At 31.5% G+C, this 23,273-nt stretch overlaps 1 protein-coding gene across 1 annotated transcript in view; it reads left to right on the forward strand.

Annotated features, from left to right (window-relative positions):
- Positions 1-1,393: 1,393 nt before the first annotated feature.
- LOC108766740 (C-type lectin 37Db) overlaps positions 1,394-23,273 on the forward strand; it is a 48,161-nt gene continuing 26,281 nt past the window's right edge. The window contains exons 1-2 of the mRNA XM_018516239.1: positions 1,394-1,909; positions 2,006-2,302. Coding sequence (XP_018371741.1) covers positions 1,903-1,909; positions 2,006-2,302 — 304 coding nt within the window. The 5' untranslated portion in view covers positions 1,394-1,902. The remainder of the gene's footprint in view (positions 1,910-2,005; positions 2,303-23,273) is intronic.

Below are 23,273 nucleotides of genomic sequence, written 5' to 3' on the forward strand. Positions count from 1 at the left end.
GCGTTGCTCGTTTTCTGCCAGTTTGTCAGATGCTTTTTCGTAATGGGATCAACGTTTACTTTTAGGATTTAATTATATAAAGCTGCTGCTCAGAATAACAATTTGACGGACGTCTTCATTCAGCAAAAAGAATCCAAGTAAAAAAAGTAGAAACGGGATCGAGGGAAGAAATGATAGGATTCGTGCGATACAATTGATCCAATTCAATTACGAGACAGTGTTGGCACACAAGCTTACTGGTAGAAATCGATGTAATTGCACTCGTCCTTCGTGCTGGACTTTACCGAAAATTGGATTTCTTGTCGCCGCAAATCCTCCAACAGCTCTCACGACATCATCGTTTAGTTCACCGCATCTTTAATTATCCGTTTCTGCGTTACCTCTTTGAACTTCTGCAACACATTTATAGTTAGCAACACGTTCGCATAAATAAAATTCAGAGCAGAATCATATTAACTATTTATAATTTTAATTCAACAAAATTAAATCTAACAGAAGTTATACACGTAATAACAATCAGTTTATATTTGTATCTTAATAGAAACATAATAAAATTATTAATATATGTATACTTTAAGCTAAAAAAATTTTTGTTTAAAAAATAGTAAAGTAAACTTGTTTAAAAAATCTTGTATTTAAATCATACTACGGCTGTGATTTCGTTTAAAGATGCTTATAACACTTTGGACTATATAGAATGTAAACAATTAACATTTTATACCGATTACTATTTACATTTCATGCCGTCAAAGCGTTGTAAACATCTTCAAATTGAAGTTATACTTATGATACGATTTAAACAATTAGTTTACCCTAACAAACAACCTATACTATACAGAACTCGATACAGATTTTGACAGATATTCTTTAAAAAGCTTTATGAGTTTGTGGTAATGGTTTGCGTAATTGAACTATAGTAATAAATGTAATATTGAAGTTAAATTAGCGATTTCCTTATTTTCTCGTGCGTAACAATCGATATTATTATGATGTTGACTAATTAATGTCACATCTTCGATTCGCAAAGCAATGTCGAATGATTTGTAATTCCATTCATCTTGTTCTATCTCCTTGATGTAACTACAAATGGTATATACATTGAGGCTAAACAATGATTCGTGAAAGCTCTTGAAACATCAAACGCAAACGAGGCAGGGATCCTAATGAAGCATCCTGCAGACTCAAGTATTCTACCGCACATTGTCTCCGCATTATGAGCACGCTCGCTTGTGTTTACGTTGGTTCATATACTTTGAAAGCAGGGAGCCACTTTTAATCATTTCTCCCATACATCTTTAATCACTGTATCATTTAGTGCATCGTTACTGTCATCTGTCATTGCGATCATATATTTTGTACAATTTAATAGTTATAATGACATTTGCTTCACCTGCTGAGGTACTCTTGACACGATCGTGGTTATTATTATTCGCAATGACATTTAAAATAATTTAGTCTACTAGAAAGTCTCGTGCCTTCCTATGTTATTTTGATCATTCTAGTAGCTAAAAATATCTCTTTCTGTCTTTCTGCCCGCACAATTATTTTTCTGGAACTAACGAGTTCGCATCTCTCTATTGATCCACCACCGTGCAGGAGGGATTATACCCATCGTCGAATCTGTCTCATCAAAACGTGGATCGCACATATCTTTACGCTTGCACGAGAATGCACACGCGATGCATTTCGTATATGATACAAGAAGAAGGACCCCTCGACAGGCAACGACCTCGAATTGAGCCTCGAATTCTTTTATCTCCAATCTCGCGAAAGAGAAATGCGAGCACTGTTACGTCGCAGAAAACTGAAAGAAAACTGACGATAAGAAAAAAAAAGAATAAAAGAAAAGAAAAAAAAAGAAAAATGGATGGCGAAAAATCGAGATGAGAAGAGAGGAAAAGAATGAAATGTAAGAATGCGGATGTAAGGACTCAGCGGGATATCGTAAAATCGGGAAGATATTGTCGACTGATCACGAGAGCGAGTCTCTCTTTCTGTCTTCCAGGCACGGCGGAGACAGACGCGGTACAAGCACTTTTGGCCCGTTACCTTCAGCGTCGTCTTCAAGGCTCTCAGCTGTCAACGCCACCACCTCCATCGGTCCTCTTCAGTAACAATCATCGGGCCCACATCCGACAGGCCACTCAGAGAGGTCCACCCAGCAACAATCTTGTCTCGCGAAATGTCAGTGGCAATGATGGGGACCACCGTCCTGTCCTTGAGGATTATGAAGATTATGAGGACGACCTCGAAGGCTACGAGGACAGCGAGAGAAGCAGAACCAGATTCGATCTCTTGGCGGGTAAATCGCGATTCACCTTGAACAATATCTGTGACCGGTAGGGAGAGGCTTGTTGTTTATAAGATTCTTTAATTGGAAATCAACGTTTTTCTGTGGCGTCCATTATCTCGTTTTCTTTCTCGAATAGGAAAAATAGATTTTATTCGTATGCATATGTGATGGAATGCGGGTACAGAGAAAAAAAACGAGAAAAAAAGAATACTTTTGTACTAAAATGGTCGTACATCGTGATATCGATGATTGGTTGTTTATTATAGATTGCGACCAGAAATAAAAAAATAGGGAAGAAATTATGCAACACTTTTGCATAATTTCTAGGATAAACGGTACTAATTTTTTTTTAGAAGTAAAGTTAATATTGAAAAAATTCTCTGAATAATAATATATTGCTTTTTATTATTAGAAATTAACATAATTATTTAAAAAGCATCCTGCTTAATAATTTAATTATAATAGCTTATAAAAATTTATGAAAAATTAATACTTTTCTTTACGAAAAGCAAGCATAAATTTTGCGATATTTTATGCAAATGGTGCAGATGGTTATAAAAAGACAAATTCACGTAGATTTTGTTTTCTCAACAGCAGTGCAACAAAATTATCGTTGATCGTCTGTAATGCGATGACAAAGGTTTAGGGAAGCATGCATTGACGTCACGATGCCCTGCTTCTGTTCCGAGCTTGAGTTGCACTGAACCGTAGTGAATCGTTCAGGATCGGACATACATGGGACTACATCAACAACACGCTCTAAATCGCACGTGTTATCACGACACGGTTTTATGATTGTCAACACTAACCCGATCCCATCGATTTTGACTTTTTAATGAATTAACATAACTTTTATATATAATCAATAATTATAAGAATAATGTGAATATCGTAAAATAATATAAGGCGAAATCGCGATTAAAAATTAGATGGTAATTAAAAGATAAATAAAAAAACAATTAAAAACAGTTAGATTTTAAGTGTTAAAACTGAATTTGTTATCTCTCATCTTGATAAAAATAACGATTCTAAATACATGCAAAATCTATTTTGATAAATCTTTCGTGTGAGAGAGAGAGAGAGAGAAATATGAAAATATATTTTTAACATAAAAAAAGATATTATGAAACATAACGGAACGTTTGAAGGAACTCGAAACAACATTTACTTTGATGTATGTCGGGAATTGTTAGATAAGAGAATACAGTACTGGAAAATCCGGATGAGATTCAACGAGAAATAAGCAATACAGAGAAAATGGTGATGAAAGTTGGGCAAGTACGTAAAATCGAACGGGATCAACATAGGATAGTTTCACGTTGTTCCTATCGGTTTTCTGTTTCAAAGCTTTGACGCGGCTTTTACAGTCGCGACGCGCGGATGGATTTTTCAACCCGAGTAATACCTGTTCTAGCGATTCGTTTTGCACAGAATTGGGCGATAATTTAATTTCTCTTTGTTCCCAGTAAAAGTCTGGCATTTCGCACACATCAAATAATTCCCGCACTTTCAAATTTCTATGACGCGGTTGATCGATATTATACAGAAGTCGATGAAATACCAACAAACAATGATTTATATATTTTTGACATTATATTAACGTCGAACTATAATGCATGTTTCGGTAAATTTTGCAAATTGTATTTCGAGCATTACCAAATTGAAGAGTTGTATTGTACAAAAATATAATATTATTTCTGCATTGTTATTAATTTAATGTTCTTGTATCATTTATATTGTTTATTGTTATTTAAGCAATATTAAACTACACATTTATTGATGAATAGTATATATTTTGAGAAAAATATATACAATAAAAGCTTTATATATATTTGTATTATGATCGAATTTAATGAAGTGCTACTCATATTTGCAGGCGCAATTAATAATATTGAAAAACATTTAATTTAACTCCATTTTTATTCAGTGAGAAAAATGATATCGTTCGATTTAATAACTTGAAAAAGAGATTTACCTTTTTTACTATTAAAACATTTTCTTTAGTTTACGAGAGTACATTGAATTTCTGCAAGAGAAACTTTGTTACATAGTCACGAAAACTTTAAAATTCAATGGAACGTATGGTGGTAGAAAGGTTTCTGAATAGAATCAACTTTTCCGAGGAATATCCTATACGAGGGTATATAACTTTATTATGATTCCGATAAAAGTAATATATATAATTGATAATATCGATATATCAATATAAATTTAATACTGCATTCTAATCAATACGTATAATGTTATTTTTGTTCGTTTATCGAAAAATGCTGATGAAACGACGGGCAAAATATAGTATCTGTTATAACGGGTGCTGACAATGAACTACCATTTACAATAGTTCAAAAGATGTGCGACATAATGGGGACACTGCAGAGAGAAGACGAAATTATCGACACACTCTGCATAGTGTCAATATTTTTCCTCTTCTCCCCCTTGTTCTTTATCCATACTTTTTTTTTTTTAGAGAAATGATTTCGCAAACGTAATTCCTTTTTTTACCATCCAGCGATTTAACTCTACGAATTCGATATTCCATCGGCCGCGCTGTCGTGGATTTAATTGAGCACAAGGGGTTTCGATATTCGTCGAATGCAATATGCAATCGAGCGACCTATCCAATCAAATTCTCGTACGCTGTCGACTGCACTCCGATGTCCGGCGAGAGACTCTGATAAGTTTTACTCGCTGCTCCTTCATTCTTGCGTTGTGATTTTTTTCTCATTGTCGCATGCTCTTAAATTTAATACTGCATCGTAAATCTTGAATTTTATACGTGTATGTTTCATACGGTATTTTAATCTTATCTGAGATAAATGTTTTCGTAAATATTTTCCAAAATTTCTACGAATGATATAAATTTAATTCATAACAGGAAAACATCTTTCAATGTGTGTGTGTGTGTGTGTGTGTGTGTGTGTGTGCTAAAGGATGCTAGAGGAAGTTCTTAGGATTGACGAAAGTTTCGTTAATAGTTTTAATTTTTTAAAGAACTGTTCAAGAACAAAATTGTAAAAAATAAGTTCGTGAAACATAAAATCATACCAAATGGTTACTATTTAAAAATTAGAAAAAGTCCCAGGGTTACTGGGATTCATATCCCCAATTATGAGTTAATAAAAATGAATAATTATTTATTATAACATTATCAAAATTAATGTTTAATTTAATTGGCGGAAGTTTACAAATCACATACTGAGAATCAGTCTTTTTACATATTACCTATTTAAATTACATGAAATATGTAGAATTAAATAAGAAATGATACTCAAATTGACATATGAGTATATGACAATATACTCAAATTATATAAAAACAATAAAAAAGATTATATAACATTAACAATTATATAGTCAGTTATGTGATTACCCAAGCGTATTATTACACATTGTTAATTTAAGATTGCACAATTTATTTTTGAATTACTGTTTCAAAAATGCACATAATTAATACAAATATAATTTTTTTCTTGATATTCAGAATGTCAGAAACGTAGAAAAATCTGCTTTGTGTAATTTTCATTAATTTTTTTCTCGTATTTTTTTTCTCACTGAATTTTTTATTCGAGAGATTTCCAACGATACTTATGAAAAGGAAACGGGCGTAAGAGCAGAGACAGATATGGTCGAGATGAAAAGAATTGTCGACGGTACTTAAGATATCACTGCAATGGACCGGCTGTCTCTCAGAGGGAAATGCATTTGCGCGTGGGCCGCACAAACGAGTACTCCCGAAGTCGCTGTAGAACGGCTTGACAAAGACAAATAATGCACGGTTTTCGCAGGTACGTCCCATTCATGCAAATTTTTATGAAATTTTCATGAGGTGGGCGCGATATACTATACGCGCGAAGTTTAAGCAGGATTTGCCCTTGAAGTACCGATATGCTACTCTAATCCGATGCCGCTTAAGCGATTATGCGTAGTCACAAACACCACCTGAAACGTTTTCGAAAACACCATTTGTCTCCGTCATAAATTTACTGATGTGCATGTGAATATAATCTTTAAATTTTTCAGAATAATATCTCACTTAAAATGAGTGAAAATTCACTTCTCAATCGATAGTGAAAATACTCCCACTCGAGATGGAGTGATCAATCATAGTTAATATTTCATTCGTTTGGAGTAAAACATCAGTCAAAATGACTTTAATATAAAATTAGGTTTTAATCTAAGAAAAAAAAATTTAATTCTGTATAAGTAGCATTTTATCTTATTAGCATTTTATCTTTTGAATAAGTCGATGTTTCTATGTAATATCAACTCAACAAAATACATCGTCGATATGATGACAATACGATGATTAGTATGACTCGTTTATCGAACTTCTTTCTTGTATACTGTTTTCAGTTTACTCTTTAATTAGAAGTGAAAATATTCACTTCATGATATCGAGTGGAAAAATTCACTGCATATGAACGAAAAGTCACTCTAATTTGAATGATTGTGTAATTATTCCATTTTTCGAGTAAAATTTTACATCAAAGAGAGTACGGATGCATGTTTGTTGTCATGAATATCCTCATGCATACCGCAATAATTAAGATTGATGATTTATTCGGTACATTTTGCAGTTAAATAAAGAATGGAAGAACGGAATATATGGACTGATTCGAAACATTGCACTTTCAATAGGAAGATATCAACTGCGAGTTTCTCATTCTTTAATTAAGAATGAAAAACAAAGAATCACAAACATCCTCGAATCCTCGATTTTTCAATTGAGAGGATCCGATTTTTTTAATCAAAGCATTTTATTTATTTTCTCCTTCTTCTTTTAACTATGTTTTCAAGAAATAAAATATAAGTTTTTTTTAAGAGAAAAGATGCAAAACATGGGAAATTGTTAAATATTTATTAGAAAAGGCACGTAGTTATAGTGTGCTTAATCTTTTATCAAACATTATTTAAAAATTGAATTTAATTTTTTCCCTATTAATTAATTTTTTTCAATTGTAAAAAATTGAAGTATAATCTCTTTTTTTTTTACTTAATAAGTGTTTTGTTCATTCTTCACGGTTGAAAAATTACATAAGTCATCCAAACAGCATTCAAAATAAATTATATATCTGTCTTCAACTCGACAGAGAGAACATCTTCCAATTGCGAAAGTGAGCAATTCATCACTCTATTGTTGTGCGTGCGAACAATCTCGTCAGCCGCATTGCCAGCGCTTTTCGAGTTGTCTAGATTTTTCCAGAAGTCCAGACAGGTCAATTCGTCGCCCATATAAAACGAGCGCTGTACTGCATTTGCGCGCCGAACAAACGCGCGTACGATTGCGAGAAATCGCGGTGAAATTGCAAACGCGCGCGTTCCGATATCTGTCCGACGATTGTCTACCCTTGCGTTATTGTTCACCAGCAACGTCGACAGTCGACAAAAATTATCGAGTCTTTCGCGTAACATATAGCGATCAATATCTCCATCGCGTGCACGCTTTTGTCGCAACCGCGAGAGCAATCACCACGCATTAAATTAAAACTGTACGTTATTGTATAGAGTGATGGATTTGCGGCTTTTAGCTTATGGAATCCTATCTAAAAATAGCGGTGTAGTAATGGTGCAATTTAGCTAATTAATTTTTCATTCCACTTTTAGTGCTTATAGTAGCGCTTAGAAAGATTTAGCTCTTCAATAAAAGATAAATAAAGGAAGATAAATAAAAAAATTATAGAAAGTATATATATATATTGTATAAAATTATAAATTAAAACTCTTCTAAATTTAGAATTATTTTAATAATTTTTTATATGCACTAAAGTAATTTTTTTCTTATTTTTGTAAATTGTAAATGATAATATTCGGTATTTAATTACATCGCTGAGTACCAGGAATCGTAAAATGAATAAAAATATATTTTAACGAAACCTTATTTCAAAAATTACATTGTTCAATTTTACGATGTTTAATGTATTTTATATACACGATTAATTTTATTTTTTTAGAACAGGGATATCCAACCTACGATAAGCGCGTGTCACTAGCGGCACGCCTAAAGAAGCATTTGCTTTCAGAGAAAAAATTTTTTTAAACCAAAAATGACATAGTAGAACCGTAACAACCGTACTCTAAAATCTATTTTTTACACTTGCGCTCTCTGGATGCGTTTGTTCTGTTTTCGTGCTAAAAGCTTTAGACTGATATTTTATTGCTACGTTTTTGTCATATGACAAAGATTTTGGCACTGATTGCCTGTCGGATAACTTTCTCGGAAATTTTATTCGATAGCTAATCAAAGATAGAATAATGTTTTAAGAATTATGTTACTCGAAAACGAGTAAAACACATGTAATCTTTGATTAACCCTCAAGTACTGAAGTGGGACCACGCAAAAAACAAAACGCTAAATCTGTGCTTACATAAAGTACTTTCGTAAAGACTGATTTATAACAGTATACAGATTAATAAAACATAGATTTATCAAACTTCAGTGTTTTTATTCCAATTTTTTAAAATCGATGTCCCAGAGACCAATCTCAGTAAAAGTGTCACTATTTTTTATTTCAGTACTTAAAAGTTAATATTTTAATTTTTTACTTATCTGTATGTCTTTTATTTGTAATATGATTTACTTTAAAACGAATGTAAAACACAACACACAGTAAAAGAAATAAACTTTGTTAAACTGTAGAAGGCTTTTTGCTTTCAATGCAAGAGAAGAAAGTATAAATAAGATTACGGTCTCTTTTTCTGTTTAATTATAACAGAGTAGTACATTAAAGATTTCAAATCTTTATAATATCACGCTAGATTAAAAAAGTTGATCGTCCCTGTTTTAGAGAATAAATATTTCACTGGTATTATTAATTATCGATATCATTAATTATCGCGCATAACGCTTATGCAAATTATTTAGCAAATTAAATATTAAATCACAAAGGCGGATAAATAATAAAATTATTTTTCTCCATTATTTTACTTCGTGAATATTTTAACAAGCATAAACTATTTAAAATTGAATATCTTAATCTTTTATAAATCAAGCAACGAAAATAATTTTAGTGAATAAAGAAGTTTCACTCTTTATAAGTGTATTATTTGCGTGACGTCTTCTGCGCCTGACTCCTAGTGCCCTTACTTTTTCCAATTCTTTGATTTGTAAGGAGTCTTGATTAGTTTGATTTATTAACTATAAAAGAATTACTATAAAAGAAAATAATTTTCTTTTATAGTAGAAATCCTATAAGTTTTCTTTTACGAGTACGCTGTATTAAAATTGTGGAAGAAATCAATGTTGAATAAATTTCAATAGAGAAGAGAGGAAAATTAATTTAACCGTTAAAACGTGATGGTGTTTTTTCCAGTCCGCACCGCAAATAACTGTTTGCGCAAAGTACGTCGTTTCAATATTCATTTTACATACAGGCGCGCGTTTAGATTCAATATTTATTTCATACGTTATAGAGAGAACGAGACCTGCAACGCGTTTTACGGACATATCAAAGATAATTTGGAAAAAGAGGGTATTTTGTACAGATCTCTGATGTTTAAGTTTTATAATACTGTTACGTGTATAAATACATAAGAGCTTTATCTCTTTGTTATTTGTCAAGAATAAAAATGAAAAAGAAAAAGGGTTAACAATCTTTCATCTTAACAGCAATGTGTAACATTCTCATGATATAATATATAATTATACATCACTTTAATCTTTTATATCTTTTACATTGCTCCTTGTGAGTTCTTTTGATCGTAGGAAGAGCGCATTAGTCACGTCATGCGTGAAAAATAACGTGAGACGTGTTAGCGTAAAGATGGTCCTGTAGATATTGTAACTTGAATAAAACCGGGTGAATATTTTTTAATTCAACATGCAATTTTCTCTGTAACTTTATATTATTAAATTGCATTATTTTCAAAGGTTACAAGTCCTTTAATCTTGATTTTTGCAAGAAGTTTAAAACTAGATATCTTTTGTATAACATTATATGTGTGTTGATGCTAATCAAAGAATAATATTGACAGTTAACACACATTTTAATCATCTCTTAACCCTTACAGTACTAATATGGGTAACTAGTGACCGAGCGATTCCTGTTCGTGCAAGTTTCTTTGAGTCTTTCGATAATTATAAATTACACTACATTTTATTATTTTCCAAAATAAAGAGTCAATATTTATTCTAGAAAGTTGAAAATATGTTGGCGAATCTTTAGAGATTTTTTTTATTATTTTGAAGAGGTGAAAAAACGAAGAGATTTGAAGTGACCCTTGATGGTATGGATGAGGCACCAAATTGTAGATGGTATGGTAAGGCATTTTAAACACTTGATACTTAACATTGATACAAATTTTAAGTATCAATGTTAAGTATCCATTGTATAATTTTAATTTTGCAGTAGGAAGCACATTTTTAACTTAACTTATATATTTTACGTTATTTAATTAAAATTTTGGAAATATTTCTTGAAAAATAATCAAAAATTTTTTAGATATTTTTAAGTTTATTATGTAGCAAATCTTTGTAGAAATTACATTTACATAAAATTATATTTAAATTATTTGCTTAATGTTATTCACAAAAATTTTACGCAGCATACTTTGAAAATAGACATTCTATCTTTTTTGCAATGTTTGTTCATTAAAAAAAAATCATGTAAATTTTTAGATTTAAAACTTTTTATGTTGAATTATGTTTTACCTTTACTATTTAAATTGTATATAAATTACATTTATATAATATATAGAATTTCTATATACAAAAGATAGATTATATATAAAAAGTGTTAGAGAAATCTAAAAATGCTTAAGTTTGGCATACTATTCACTATACTTCCACATAGTTTATAGAAATATGACATAGTTCTCGCTTATCTATAGTTTGTGCTAATATTTAAACTTGAATTATGTAAACGCCGTACACTTCTATCTGACAACTGTCTGCTTTCCGTTTAACTTGGTTCATGTAGTCGCGTTTGCTTGTGCATATCAGTTGCTTATTTTTCGTAAATTTGCAAAGCATTGTCGTATTTATACAGTTATTAGCATATTAGAAATTACTTAACTATGTATCGAGAAGTTTGTGTGAATCGACGAAGCACTTCGCGCAATTACCGTATTTCATTTTACAGCGATGCAATTTGCATTCAATTTTGCGATGGCAAGCATTGCACATTTCGTATAAATTTGACGAGCAAATATTTAAAACCCTGTAGAGAGCATTGCTTTCAAACTGCTCCTCTAATGCTGTTTATTTTTGGTTGATTATAGATCTGTGCTTAAAACATGAAACATAGAGAGAAATAAATCAAAATATTGGGAAATCAAAATAGATACAATAATAATAGTACGAAGGAATGAAAGAAAAATATTTTGCATTATATTCGAAAATAATATGTTATTATTTCAGTTTCTAACTTAAAAAAATATGATAATAATTTTTAAATATAGCAATTCTTGTTTTAAAACGCTTGCTTTTCAATGGATTTTTTATATTAACAACAATAAATTGTAGTGTAGACAAATAAATTATTGTTGACATGTGTGTATATCAAATGAAGAAGAAGAGCCAAAGTGAAATTGAATTGCGTGCATTCTCTTCCGGAAGTTTAGTGACAGTAAATACGATAGCGTCTTGCGTTACATGTTGCGTGCAGTAGAATAGATTTGTAATCAGACCATTTCACTTTGCAAATAGAATTTCGATTCTACAAACATCTTCCACCACTCTACATTTACACTTCGACGAGCAGCCGAAGCTGCAATCAGATGGTATCAAGTTAAATTGACTTTCACTTCTACTTGTCCCTTCTATTTCTCTTCTGTGAATATCGAATCATCCTGAAATTTTTGTGACACAAACTTAACAATTTATAAATAAACAAAAATAGGATTTTTATTATCATACAATAACGTTAATTAATACATTAAAAAGGGCAATAAAAGTCAGATTAAATTAATGTGAAAAAAATCAGTAAGGAAAAACTGTAATATTATGTACTAATTGATTTTAAAATATAAGAATTAAATAAAAAAACAGATGATGATTCGTTTTTTCGATGCTTCAACGAGGTATTCGTTTGTTTCCTGACTGTAGCTATTTCAAACTTTTAATCAGTTTATACAATTTCCTGAAATAGAAGTTCGTTCGTATAAACACTAATTAATCAAGTTAGGCAGCTGTGCGGTTTTGCATGATGCGCAGTTTGTAACAGAATATGCATTTGCGTAATCGAGTAGCTTGAAGACGCAAGTAACGGTACGAATGTTCGCGCGAATCTCGTCATTTAAACTCTTTTGTGTTACTTAAGACATAAAAAATCATATTTATAAAATGAATTTTTCCAAGTTTGATATATGCATTACTTTTTGAAATTTTTGAAATGATTTACATTATTTAACAACTCTTCTTATGAATTTAAAGCATTGTATGGTAAGTAAAATATTTTACTTATTCAAGAATAACTAAAGTACTAATTAAATATTTAAAAAAACGATTTGTTTATCTTACTAATTATTATTATAATAAGATATTCTTGCAATATATATATATGAATCTCAGATAGATAGAAGCATACGAACAATTTTACGCGGTTCGCTTCGGGACATTGGTAATGGATAATCGGAGCATCCAACTTAATTAAACAGGCGCAGACAGGATTTACGAGTAGATCCAACAGCGTATTAGACGATGTAACTTACAACTTGTCGCATTAACTAGCATACCTTCAGCCACGAGTCCGATTTCGCCGTCGACAGACGGCAAAATGGAGACAGGAGAACTCGGGCCTGGTCTTAATTACGCTTCTTGCGCGAATACGCCAAGTATCTAGCACATACACTCTCACTGGCCGTCTCCTGCACAACATAATGCGACTGTTATACAGTCTACTCGACGGAGGCGAGGAGTGCTCGTAGACGATAATCTAGCGTGAATGTCGGCACACGTAGGGCTCGCGGGACTCGCATTAGCATTCTGATCTCAGGCCGACCGTCTTTACCAGAAGTCCTTCCTGTAAATTGTCTCGAGACATACACACCAAGGAAATAATTAATAGTAATTCTACCAAGTAATTAAAATTGATTGGCATTTTATTGAAAAAAATGTACGTTAAAAATTGATGAAAGTGATATATAATACAAAATATATACATATAATGTATATACATATAATGTAATTACATAAAATATTTCAATTATATCTAATTATATCTAATGATCGTCATTCATAGAGATCGATTGTGTCTTAATTAGAATGACGTATTTTACAAAGCTGTTTTCGTATAAACACATATTTTAATCAGTACTTTGTTGGTCTCTTTTTACCTCTTTTATCTAAATGAGAAATGTGCTTGTTTGCTTCCTCTTCTTTTCTCTTTCTCTTTACGAAGTTGGGAGGAAACCGCTCATACGTCGCAGTTAACGGCAATTGAGTCGTTATTACATACTCGTCAAGGCAATGCACCGTGAGTGCTTTCAAAGTGAATTCCAAGTTGGAGATCTGGCCGAGGCTGATAAGCACTTGGAGACAAAACGGGCATTATTATGCGATCGTTTCCGGCTGTGCGACTCGAAGGCCCGCCTAAGTGCGATCAAGTCTTCCCGACCCACCGACCGAAGATTCAGTCGGCTCGCTTTCCCATTCAGTCCGTACGCTGTATGTACGCGCTGGAAAGGCCAGAATTATCCTCGCTTTGTGCGAGGAAGATGCCTGCCGGGGGATACTTCGCGCCTGTCCGCCCCCATGAAACAGCCATGGTGCTGCGGCAGAGCATGTAATCGATTTAGTACCACCACCTAAATTCGATCGATTCGCCGATTTGCGTGGAATTTTAAAGTGCAAATCGGTTACGTGATTTATTGAAAATGATTTCGCGCGCCAACGCGCTTGGTAAATTAAAATTGCCCCAAAAATAGATTAGATTGCATTAAAACGCATGATCGTAAATCGATTACGGCTGTTAATTATACGAATGTACGTGCAAAATTAAATGTTTCACTGAGAAATTATAAAACAGATTGCAAATGCCACATCGTTTGAAAGTATTGCCAAATTCTATAGAACGCTTTTGCAATTATTTATTGTGCGAAAATAATAAACAAGATCGGAAGTCACTATTTGATTATTCCAACATAATAATGTGATTAATAAAGATCAGTTATTTATAAAAATCAACTATTAAATTTTCCACAATTGTAAGCGATAATTGAATAAATATTGCAAACGATATTTATATGACAATTTAAAAAATGGCCTATTTTTTTACTCATAGAAGTATCACGCCTGTTACGATTTTTTTGTATATTTGTAAATCAATTCTGACTAAACAAACAATCGATAGAGCAGTAAAGGATCGGAATTAAATTGTAGTTGCGGAGCAGTGCGATGCGGTAAACCATGTAATCGATTTAATTTGAAGAAAATTTTATCAACTATTCAACCAATTTATTTGTGGTTAAATTCGTTAAGTTGATTACACATTTTATCACGAAGTAAATTTCGCTTAATCAAACAGATTAATTTAGCTTTGATAAATTTGCACGTTATAATTAAATGAATAAGTCTTGTGTAGATTATTTAAATCTCTCTTTTCTAACTATCTGTAATATTCATTGAAGGTATATTGGAAATATTTTAATATTGGGAAAAATTAAGCTTTGCAAAAGTATCATTTCAACAACGGATTTTGTTATGCAAATAGTATCCATACAGGCAATTAATATACACGAATTATTAATACGCTTGATTTCCGTTTTTATATGCTTAAATGGCGTATTGATATTATATGAAATAAAGTTTAATGAACATTGTTAAAGCGTTTTAACATTAAATTTTCTCTATGTCTGCCAAATACGCGCGATCATGTAATGTCGACAGTTTATATAAAGCAGGACTTAACTCTGTAACTGACTGATCACCGGCCGTGATAAATCGAGAGTAAGTCGAGAGAAATGTATCGTGAAACGAATCCAGTTTACTTTGCCAAGGCCGCTCTGGAGAAAGTAGTATAATATCATCTTATCAAATGAGAAATTGCTGTTAGTATTTCTCGATTTCTTGATACATGAATTAATAATTGAATTTGAATATCGAAAAATAATTAAGTTATTTATTTATAAGAAAATCTTTTTTTTTATTTATATAATACTTATAATCAGTTTTGTCCTTTTGGTATACAAAAATAATATCTAAGATTTTTTTTTAATTCTTTTAATTTCTTTTAATTCACTTTTAATTTACTTTTAAATTTATGTTAGAAACGTGTCCAATTTTAGATTTTTCAAAATTTCAGCTTTGCAATTTTTATGTTTCTTAAATAATAAATTATTTAAAAAACATGAAAGTAAGAATCAGTATCATACTTTTTGATATTGTAATGTCAAAAAAAGACAGAATAACTTCTCTGAAATAAATCACAAGCAGCTGCTGATATCAATAGAAAATATACATGTACATATCCATATAACTTCATGCAACATGTATCAATTTTTGGTTTATTAAGTGAAATAAGGCACACAAAGCCTCTCAAAGGCGTTCACGATATATAGACAGGTAATTAGCTGGTCCAATAGCGTGCGGTTTCTCTCTCGAAAATGCCGATAATGTTGAGAACACCATCGTTCCTATGCTGGAAACGGCACGGGGATTGATCTCCGATTTTATATCATTCGAAGCGGTCGTTAGGAAACCGGTGCTTTGAGCGCAAGAGGGCAGCTTGCGGATGACAGGTTGGCGTTCGGACTGACAGATTACTGCCTCCTCAAACTAATCCCGAATATTATTATGCGCTAATTAAGCAGATTTCTGATGAAGAAATAATAAGGTAAAGCGACAAAAATTTTCTTATTCAAATTTTCGAAGCAGACGTAGTAATGCTTCTTAAAAATCCTACTTCAATATATTTAAATTATGAGATACGCTTCAATTAATTATAAGATTGCAGCAGTGCTAAATTTCTAAATTAGAGAACTGAAAAATATTGGAATAATATTGTTCTAAGAAAATACTATCTTTAACTTTTATATATATGTATATTTTTTTAAATTAATTATCGTAGTGAATACTTTTAATGCAAATCTAACTACGGAATAAAGAATTTTGATTGTCTTTAGTCTCATTAAAATTTTTAAAAAGCGATCTTTGTTAAATAATTGAGAAAAAGTAAATTATTTATATCCGCCGAATATGATTCCCATGCAAGTTAGCATGACGTAGTCGTTCTATCTTTTCTGATCGTTATCACTATATAATACGAATATATACGCTCTATATAATACGAATATACGCTCGTGTATGACAACCTTGAACCTTGAAACGCCTTTTAATATTGATTTAAGCAATAAAATTTCTACGATATCCAATAAAATTGTCCAATCGACTTAGTCAACCTTGAACGGATGAGCGTACAATATGTGGGTTTTAAATTGAGAAACGTCTTTTTCTTTCCCCTTTCACACTTTTTCCTTCAACCTTGTAAAAATCGTTTATTTTAATGAATTATTTTCAAGTTTAATTTAAATAAATTTAATTTAAGTAAAAATTTACGAATATATGAATATCTTGAACATTAATATTTTACTTTACTTCATAAAATATAAACTTTATTATAAACTTTTTAATATTATTAATAACTCCTTTCTATCACAATATTTATCTGAATAATTTTAAGTTATTGATTTTCATTTAGAAAAGAGCATTCATTTATAAATTTATATTCTATATAGAGTAGTGTGAAGTTTTAAGTAAATACTTCAAAATAAGAATAAATATGTGCAAGGATATATTAATTAATGTCACGTAAATGTCGCTTTAACATTTAAAGTTTGCTGGAAATATCATGCTTTTAAAATTATTCGCTTCAATATTATCGGTGTCGCTAAACTTGAAATCGTAATTTTTTTTCAACAATTATTAATGCACAAACGCGATGAGCAGAAAAATTTTCAAAAAGTATTTGCCTTGAGGATTCTATAATAAGGGGTTGTTTATGTCTAATATAGATTTGTCGAAGTAGCAACACATACACACACACACACACAACACACACAATATTAGGAGCTTAAATACTAAGCGTCGCCTTTCTAAGCGTGACCCTGGTTACGAAACAACACGCCGTGGAATCTCAACTTTCATTTTCTGCAGTCGTACCTCTTTGCCTCATGTACAGACGTGCATGCCTCGCGCATGCTTCTGCACGTGACGCCGCGTGTGCACGCGATTGCACGTGTGTGCCCGCGTGGTCCAGCAAGTGCATAAAGCCCGCATTGCAATCGTTGCGGCTGGCGTGTAACGAGAGCCTGTTACGCGACAAACACGCATTTAAGGCCGACAATGCACCGGAAAAGTAATCTTGAATTCTTCATGTGTAAGTTTCCTAATAAAATAAAAAAAAAATAGTACTTTGTCTTATTGTACTTACAAGTTTCTTCGCAGATTTATTTATATAGATCCTATTAATACGTACGTTTTAGTATAATTAAACCATCACTTTTATTTTTTTTTGCTTGAAATATTACATCATTTATACTAAGGATATATTTGTGTTTTATTTACTGTTATTGATAAACGATATTTTATCAATTAATAAATGACTTTTTTAATTGAAATATCGAGAAAAAGTATTTTAATGATGACTAATATCTTAAATGTAAATTATTTAAGGAGCTTGATGCACCTTTATGTATCGAATATATTTCGAAAATAAGGTAGATAAAAAATTATATATGAAAAGTTATGACGATTTAGATTTAAAAAATCATGTGTTTATTCTATCTGAGAGAAAAATAAAAAAAGTTCTGCGACTTTGCCATTCTTGAAATTTATTTCAGACCTTGTTGATTTGATTTTGATAACGTGACCGAGACCTACATTTCTACATATGTTCACTCAGCAAAACACATTGCGAAAGTATCCCGCGGGCTCTTTCGCCTCGCACTGCAAACGATTGATTACGTGACGGCATTAAAGTATTGAATAGTGAAAATTCGAGAGACAGCAGATCGTTAAAGTATCCTACCGTTTCGCAAACTTTGTTCGAGGCTTTAAGAAATACTTTTCTTAATTTTTTTTTTTAGGATAATGACGTTATTAAAACTACTTTATAGAAAGGATGATGTAGAGAGCCATATATTATGAATGAACATTGAAAATTAGTGTCAAGTTTTACTCAAATATATAATTAAAAATAATTTGTAATGGGTAACTTTAGAGATTCTAAATTTGCACAACACTTAAATCTTTTTAATCAGCAGTGTTACAAAAAATTTTTAATTAAAATTTTTAACTCTTATTAACTAATATTAATGTAAGTTTATAATAAATCAATTAATTTTGGTTTCCCAACTACTATGAATAAAGCACATTTTTCGAAATCTGGAGACACTGGTAGTGTCTCGGCACTAAGCCAAAGCGCAGCGACACTGCCGTGTCTACTTTACGCGAACCGGAGAGATCGAGATTATCGGATATCAATAACGGTTGTCTCGATTGAATTAAAGTATACCTTAATCGATAGCTTACACTCCGATTGTATATTATACATGTTTTTATTTTTTCTCTACGTATCTTACAAGTAGAGATAACAAAGCATAATAAATGTATATATAGATATATACATATATATATATATCTAAAAAAATAATTTTAAACTTTTATTTCACATATGTGTGTATATATATATATATATATATATATATATATCATATATATATCATATAATATTCGCAAATATATAGTACACTGAAAAATAATATAGTCAATTTTAATAAATATTTAGAGTTGAATACTGCCAACTAAATATTTATTAAATATAAAGATATATTTATTTAATACAAGAAATGTTAATTTGATTTAACAATCATTTTTTTTACTAAACAAATATTTATTTACTGTAAGTAAATGTTTATAGTTGGCAGTATTGAACCAAATATTTATTAAAATTGACTATATTTTTTCTCACTGTACGTATTAATACGTAATAATAATATCCGAATGTAAATTTAATACCAGAAGCTAGATTTACCCCGCAATTTACGTCCAAGTCGGATAATCCCTGCGATTGCAACATAGTTATTAGCATGTACGTCTTATTTATGCCGATGTTTTGCATGCCGATGGTTAATATGATCTTCTTAACGCGTCAACGACTTATAACTTTAACATTCACATTTTCACTGAAATTATTAAGTAGCCTCTCTCCAGTTGACTCATCCAATCAATGACTTCTTTTGCTAGGCACGCCTTACACGAATGATTTATCGTTATTCCCGCAGGCTTGATTTATTCCTCGACTGGTGCCCCTTTCTCGATCGAAAGTACAGAAATAGGATTCTCGATAGCACGGTGTCGCGTAGATGTCGTGGAATAATCTCAGTACAAATCTCTTCTCATGAATAATTCGTCGGAGCGTCAATCCCCGCGTATATTTCCTGTCAATCCTCGTAGATTTCGATGATGTTATATCCGTTCGTACATGTGATACGAAACGTGATCGGCGCCGATCACATGTGTAAATGTCGCTCAGTGATGTCGTTTTTCGATCGGGGCAATGCGATGCCCTGGTTGCGGCTACGATGAGCTCCCGAAGGATAGTGAATTGCACTCCACGGATTAGAGATCGAAGCACTTGATTTTACGGTAGATTTATTGCAACTTGAAGATCTCCAATCTAAATCGTTATCATCATGATTTAACGCAATTTTATGTCTGATGATTATTGAAACTGATAGACGATTATTTGGATAATTGAATTTTCAAAAGAAAATAATTCTTTTGTAGCGAAAAAACCATTTAATAGAATAATGTAGAAATGACGGTTGACATTTTGATTACAATTTACTTGTAAATGTTCTTTAATTTTTCTATTGTAAATTAATGTTCTGAACTTGGAACATTCAACTATTAAATTGACTTTCTTTTTAGTTTAGAACACTATATTGTTAATACTCCACCGTTGTTAATACACACACACACACACAATGGTAATCTTATTTTTAAATTTGCAAGAATAAAAAACTTTATATAACATGAAATAAACGAGAGAAAGTGAGAGAGGAAGTAAAACTCGGAAAGAGAAGAATTGCGTCGAAGGAATATTTCCGTATTTCTGTAAGTTTTCCTCGCAAAAAACTGCCTGCCATCTCTTTTATGACGAAGAAATTATGGCCCCTCTGTGACAAGAATTCAGTCCGACAGGATCTCCGCTTTCCGTCATTTCAGCTGGAAGAAATTCACAACGCCACACCCAATGTGAGCGACAGGGATAGTGACAATGTCGCCGTTGCAGTCTTTGCAATAATCGGGTTGAAAATATCGTCGCCACTCTCGCGTACTGGAAGACTCATAAAGCACACATTTCACGGCGTTCTGCGTTAAAAGATAACACCGTACTCTAGCAATTTTGCGTCTAACGTTTGATTAAGAGTTAACTATGCGTACGATGAAAAGAAGCATTTGCAGAGGAGATGATAATGGCTTAAAATAAAGTTTCTCTTGAGAAATTAGAAAAATAGAAAAGATATTTTCTTATGAATTAATATTCATTCTTCGAAATTAATTATTTTTATTTCTATATTTTCTTCAGAAAATGTAAAATAAGTTGCAATTTATCAGAGAAATTTGAAATTCCAAGATTTACAATGTGAATTTTTATTCAGAATAGGAGATTGGTCACGTATTATATTGGGGATTGAGATCGTACAGCAACGTATACGTGCTCCGATACGTATATGTACAGATTAATGCTGTCACGTCCACCAGAAAAAACCAAAGTATTACATCAGAATTTGTATTTAAACAAAAAAATATTTTTGATTGTTTGGTTTCAGAAAAAATTAGTTTTTCGTATATTCAATTGTATATATTTAAACAAAACTTATATAGTTAATTATGTATGTATAGTGTACAACGTGTAAAATTCTCTTTCCCAAATGATCGGAAAAATCTACTTTTGATTGGGATTCCGTCGAACCTTTAAACACGATTTCTTGAGAGTTTTACCCGAGTAAAGTACCTTTCGAAAATCTGGAAAACAGGAAAGAAAGAGGAAGAAATTTTTTTAGAGATCGAGAAATCGAAAGCGACATCATTCATATTTTTTCGTGTATTGGTTGGGCAAGTTGAGAAATTTGATGTATAATTTGGTGAAAGGCGATTCGTTTGTATCGTGAAAAGGAAATTAAATCGATGAATCTTCTCTCAAAAGAATCAATTTGCAACATTTCTCAAATTCTAATCAATTCACGTAGCTACGGCTTTTTAATTATCTGAGATTATTCATTCGTGTAATATAACGAATATTAAAAAGTTGATATGAGTTTTATAAACGAATATCTGTTTCGTGAAATTCTATAAACTCTGTCTATAAATGATAAATTCAGATGACTATCCGAATGGTTATCTAATATTCTTTCGTTAGCAGGTTTCATAATAAATTTAAGATGTATTTTTCAAATTCATAGCTTTCAATATTAAGTATCGCGATAATTAGAGACTTAAAAGATTCATTACTCTATTGAATTAAAGACTTAAAAGACTTATTACTCGAATCTGTTGAAGTAAAATAACATTAAAGCTTTATTATTTTTTTATAGATAGTATCCTCGATACTTAATTTATTAAAACTTTTTAATTGTGTATGTTAAATAACTCTCGAATTTGAAAGAATAAAAATTTTTGTAGCTATAATTAAATATTGTTGAAATATAGTATATTTGTTGTCGAAGGATGTTAACTCCGAACATATCGTAATACGTAATTGAAAATTCATAACAATAGATACGACAAAATCATTGAATTATCTCAAACTACAGATAATCATATACATTATAAATTTATTAGAATATTATATTTTCAAAATCAACGCATCACGGAGAAAATCTTCTCGCGAACGTTTACTGGTATCAAAATTTCAGTCGACAAGTTCTGGCGACCTTCGTTGACGACACGTACCTTTCCCGAGCATGCAGACCAAAATATACTGATCGAGGATATTCGTCTCGTGTTCGAATGGAGTATGAGTGAAGGTCGGCCAGTTTAGAATCTAATTGAAAAGGCGAATATTAGGGCCTGCCAATGCTCAGTTTATCGTTGTTTACTTCGGAAGATTTTCCAGGGAAATTCCCTCCTACGCTGATTAAAGTAGTCGAAAAAATAAAATAAACGTTAAATTACGATAATTAATCTCTTAATCTTATTGCTTCGCTCATGTGTGAGAACGGCGAAATTAGAGCACGTTGTAGGCGGTAGGGATTTACTAATGAATACACGTATGTGCAAATCTGTACGTAATATAACACAATAGATAAGAAAAAGAAAGAAAATTATTAATAAAACAAATACTGAATGTAATTAACAGGAATACCAGCAAGTCTTATTCTTTTTTCAGGCCTATGACGGTCAAAGCTAGATCTTTTTTGCCTAAATAATTCCCAGTGAATTTTTTTTGTAGTTATTCAAACTGCGCGCCGAAATTTTTTCCGAACTTTATCTAACGCAATTAAACTACTGCAATAATAAATTTATTTAAGGTTTTCAGCACATTGTCAATTTAATTTAACTTGTGATATTATTGCAGTAGTTTAATTGGGTTAGATAAAGTCCGGAAAAAATTTCGGCGCGCAGTTTGAATAACTACAAAAATATGATATATATGCATGTACATATACAGGATATAGATAATTCACTGGGAATTATTTAGGCAAAAAAGATCTAGTTTTGACCGTCATAGGCCTGAATATGCTTATACTTAGTTTTATTCTTTTTTGTTGCATACTAAAATTTATATTTATAAAAATGTTATTGTTATTAATTGTTTTTATATTGACTATTGAAATAATTTGGTTCAAAACGAGATGTTAAAAGTACGTTAAAATTAATAAGACGAAACGTTAAAAGAAAAATATTTACGCGTGCGCGTATAAATATTTTACAAAATTTAGCTTCGCTTAACTTTCATCATTTTACGAGAAAGCACACTAATTTATTTGCGTGTGTATGCAACTTTTGTTTGCAACTCTCTAGTCGACATACTCTATTA

Source organism: Trachymyrmex cornetzi, unplaced genomic scaffold (assembly GCF_001594075.2).
Source record: "Trachymyrmex cornetzi isolate Tcor2-1 unplaced genomic scaffold, Tcor1.1 scaffold61, whole genome shotgun sequence".
Lineage (NCBI taxonomy): Eukaryota > Metazoa > Arthropoda > Insecta > Hymenoptera > Formicidae > Trachymyrmex > Trachymyrmex cornetzi.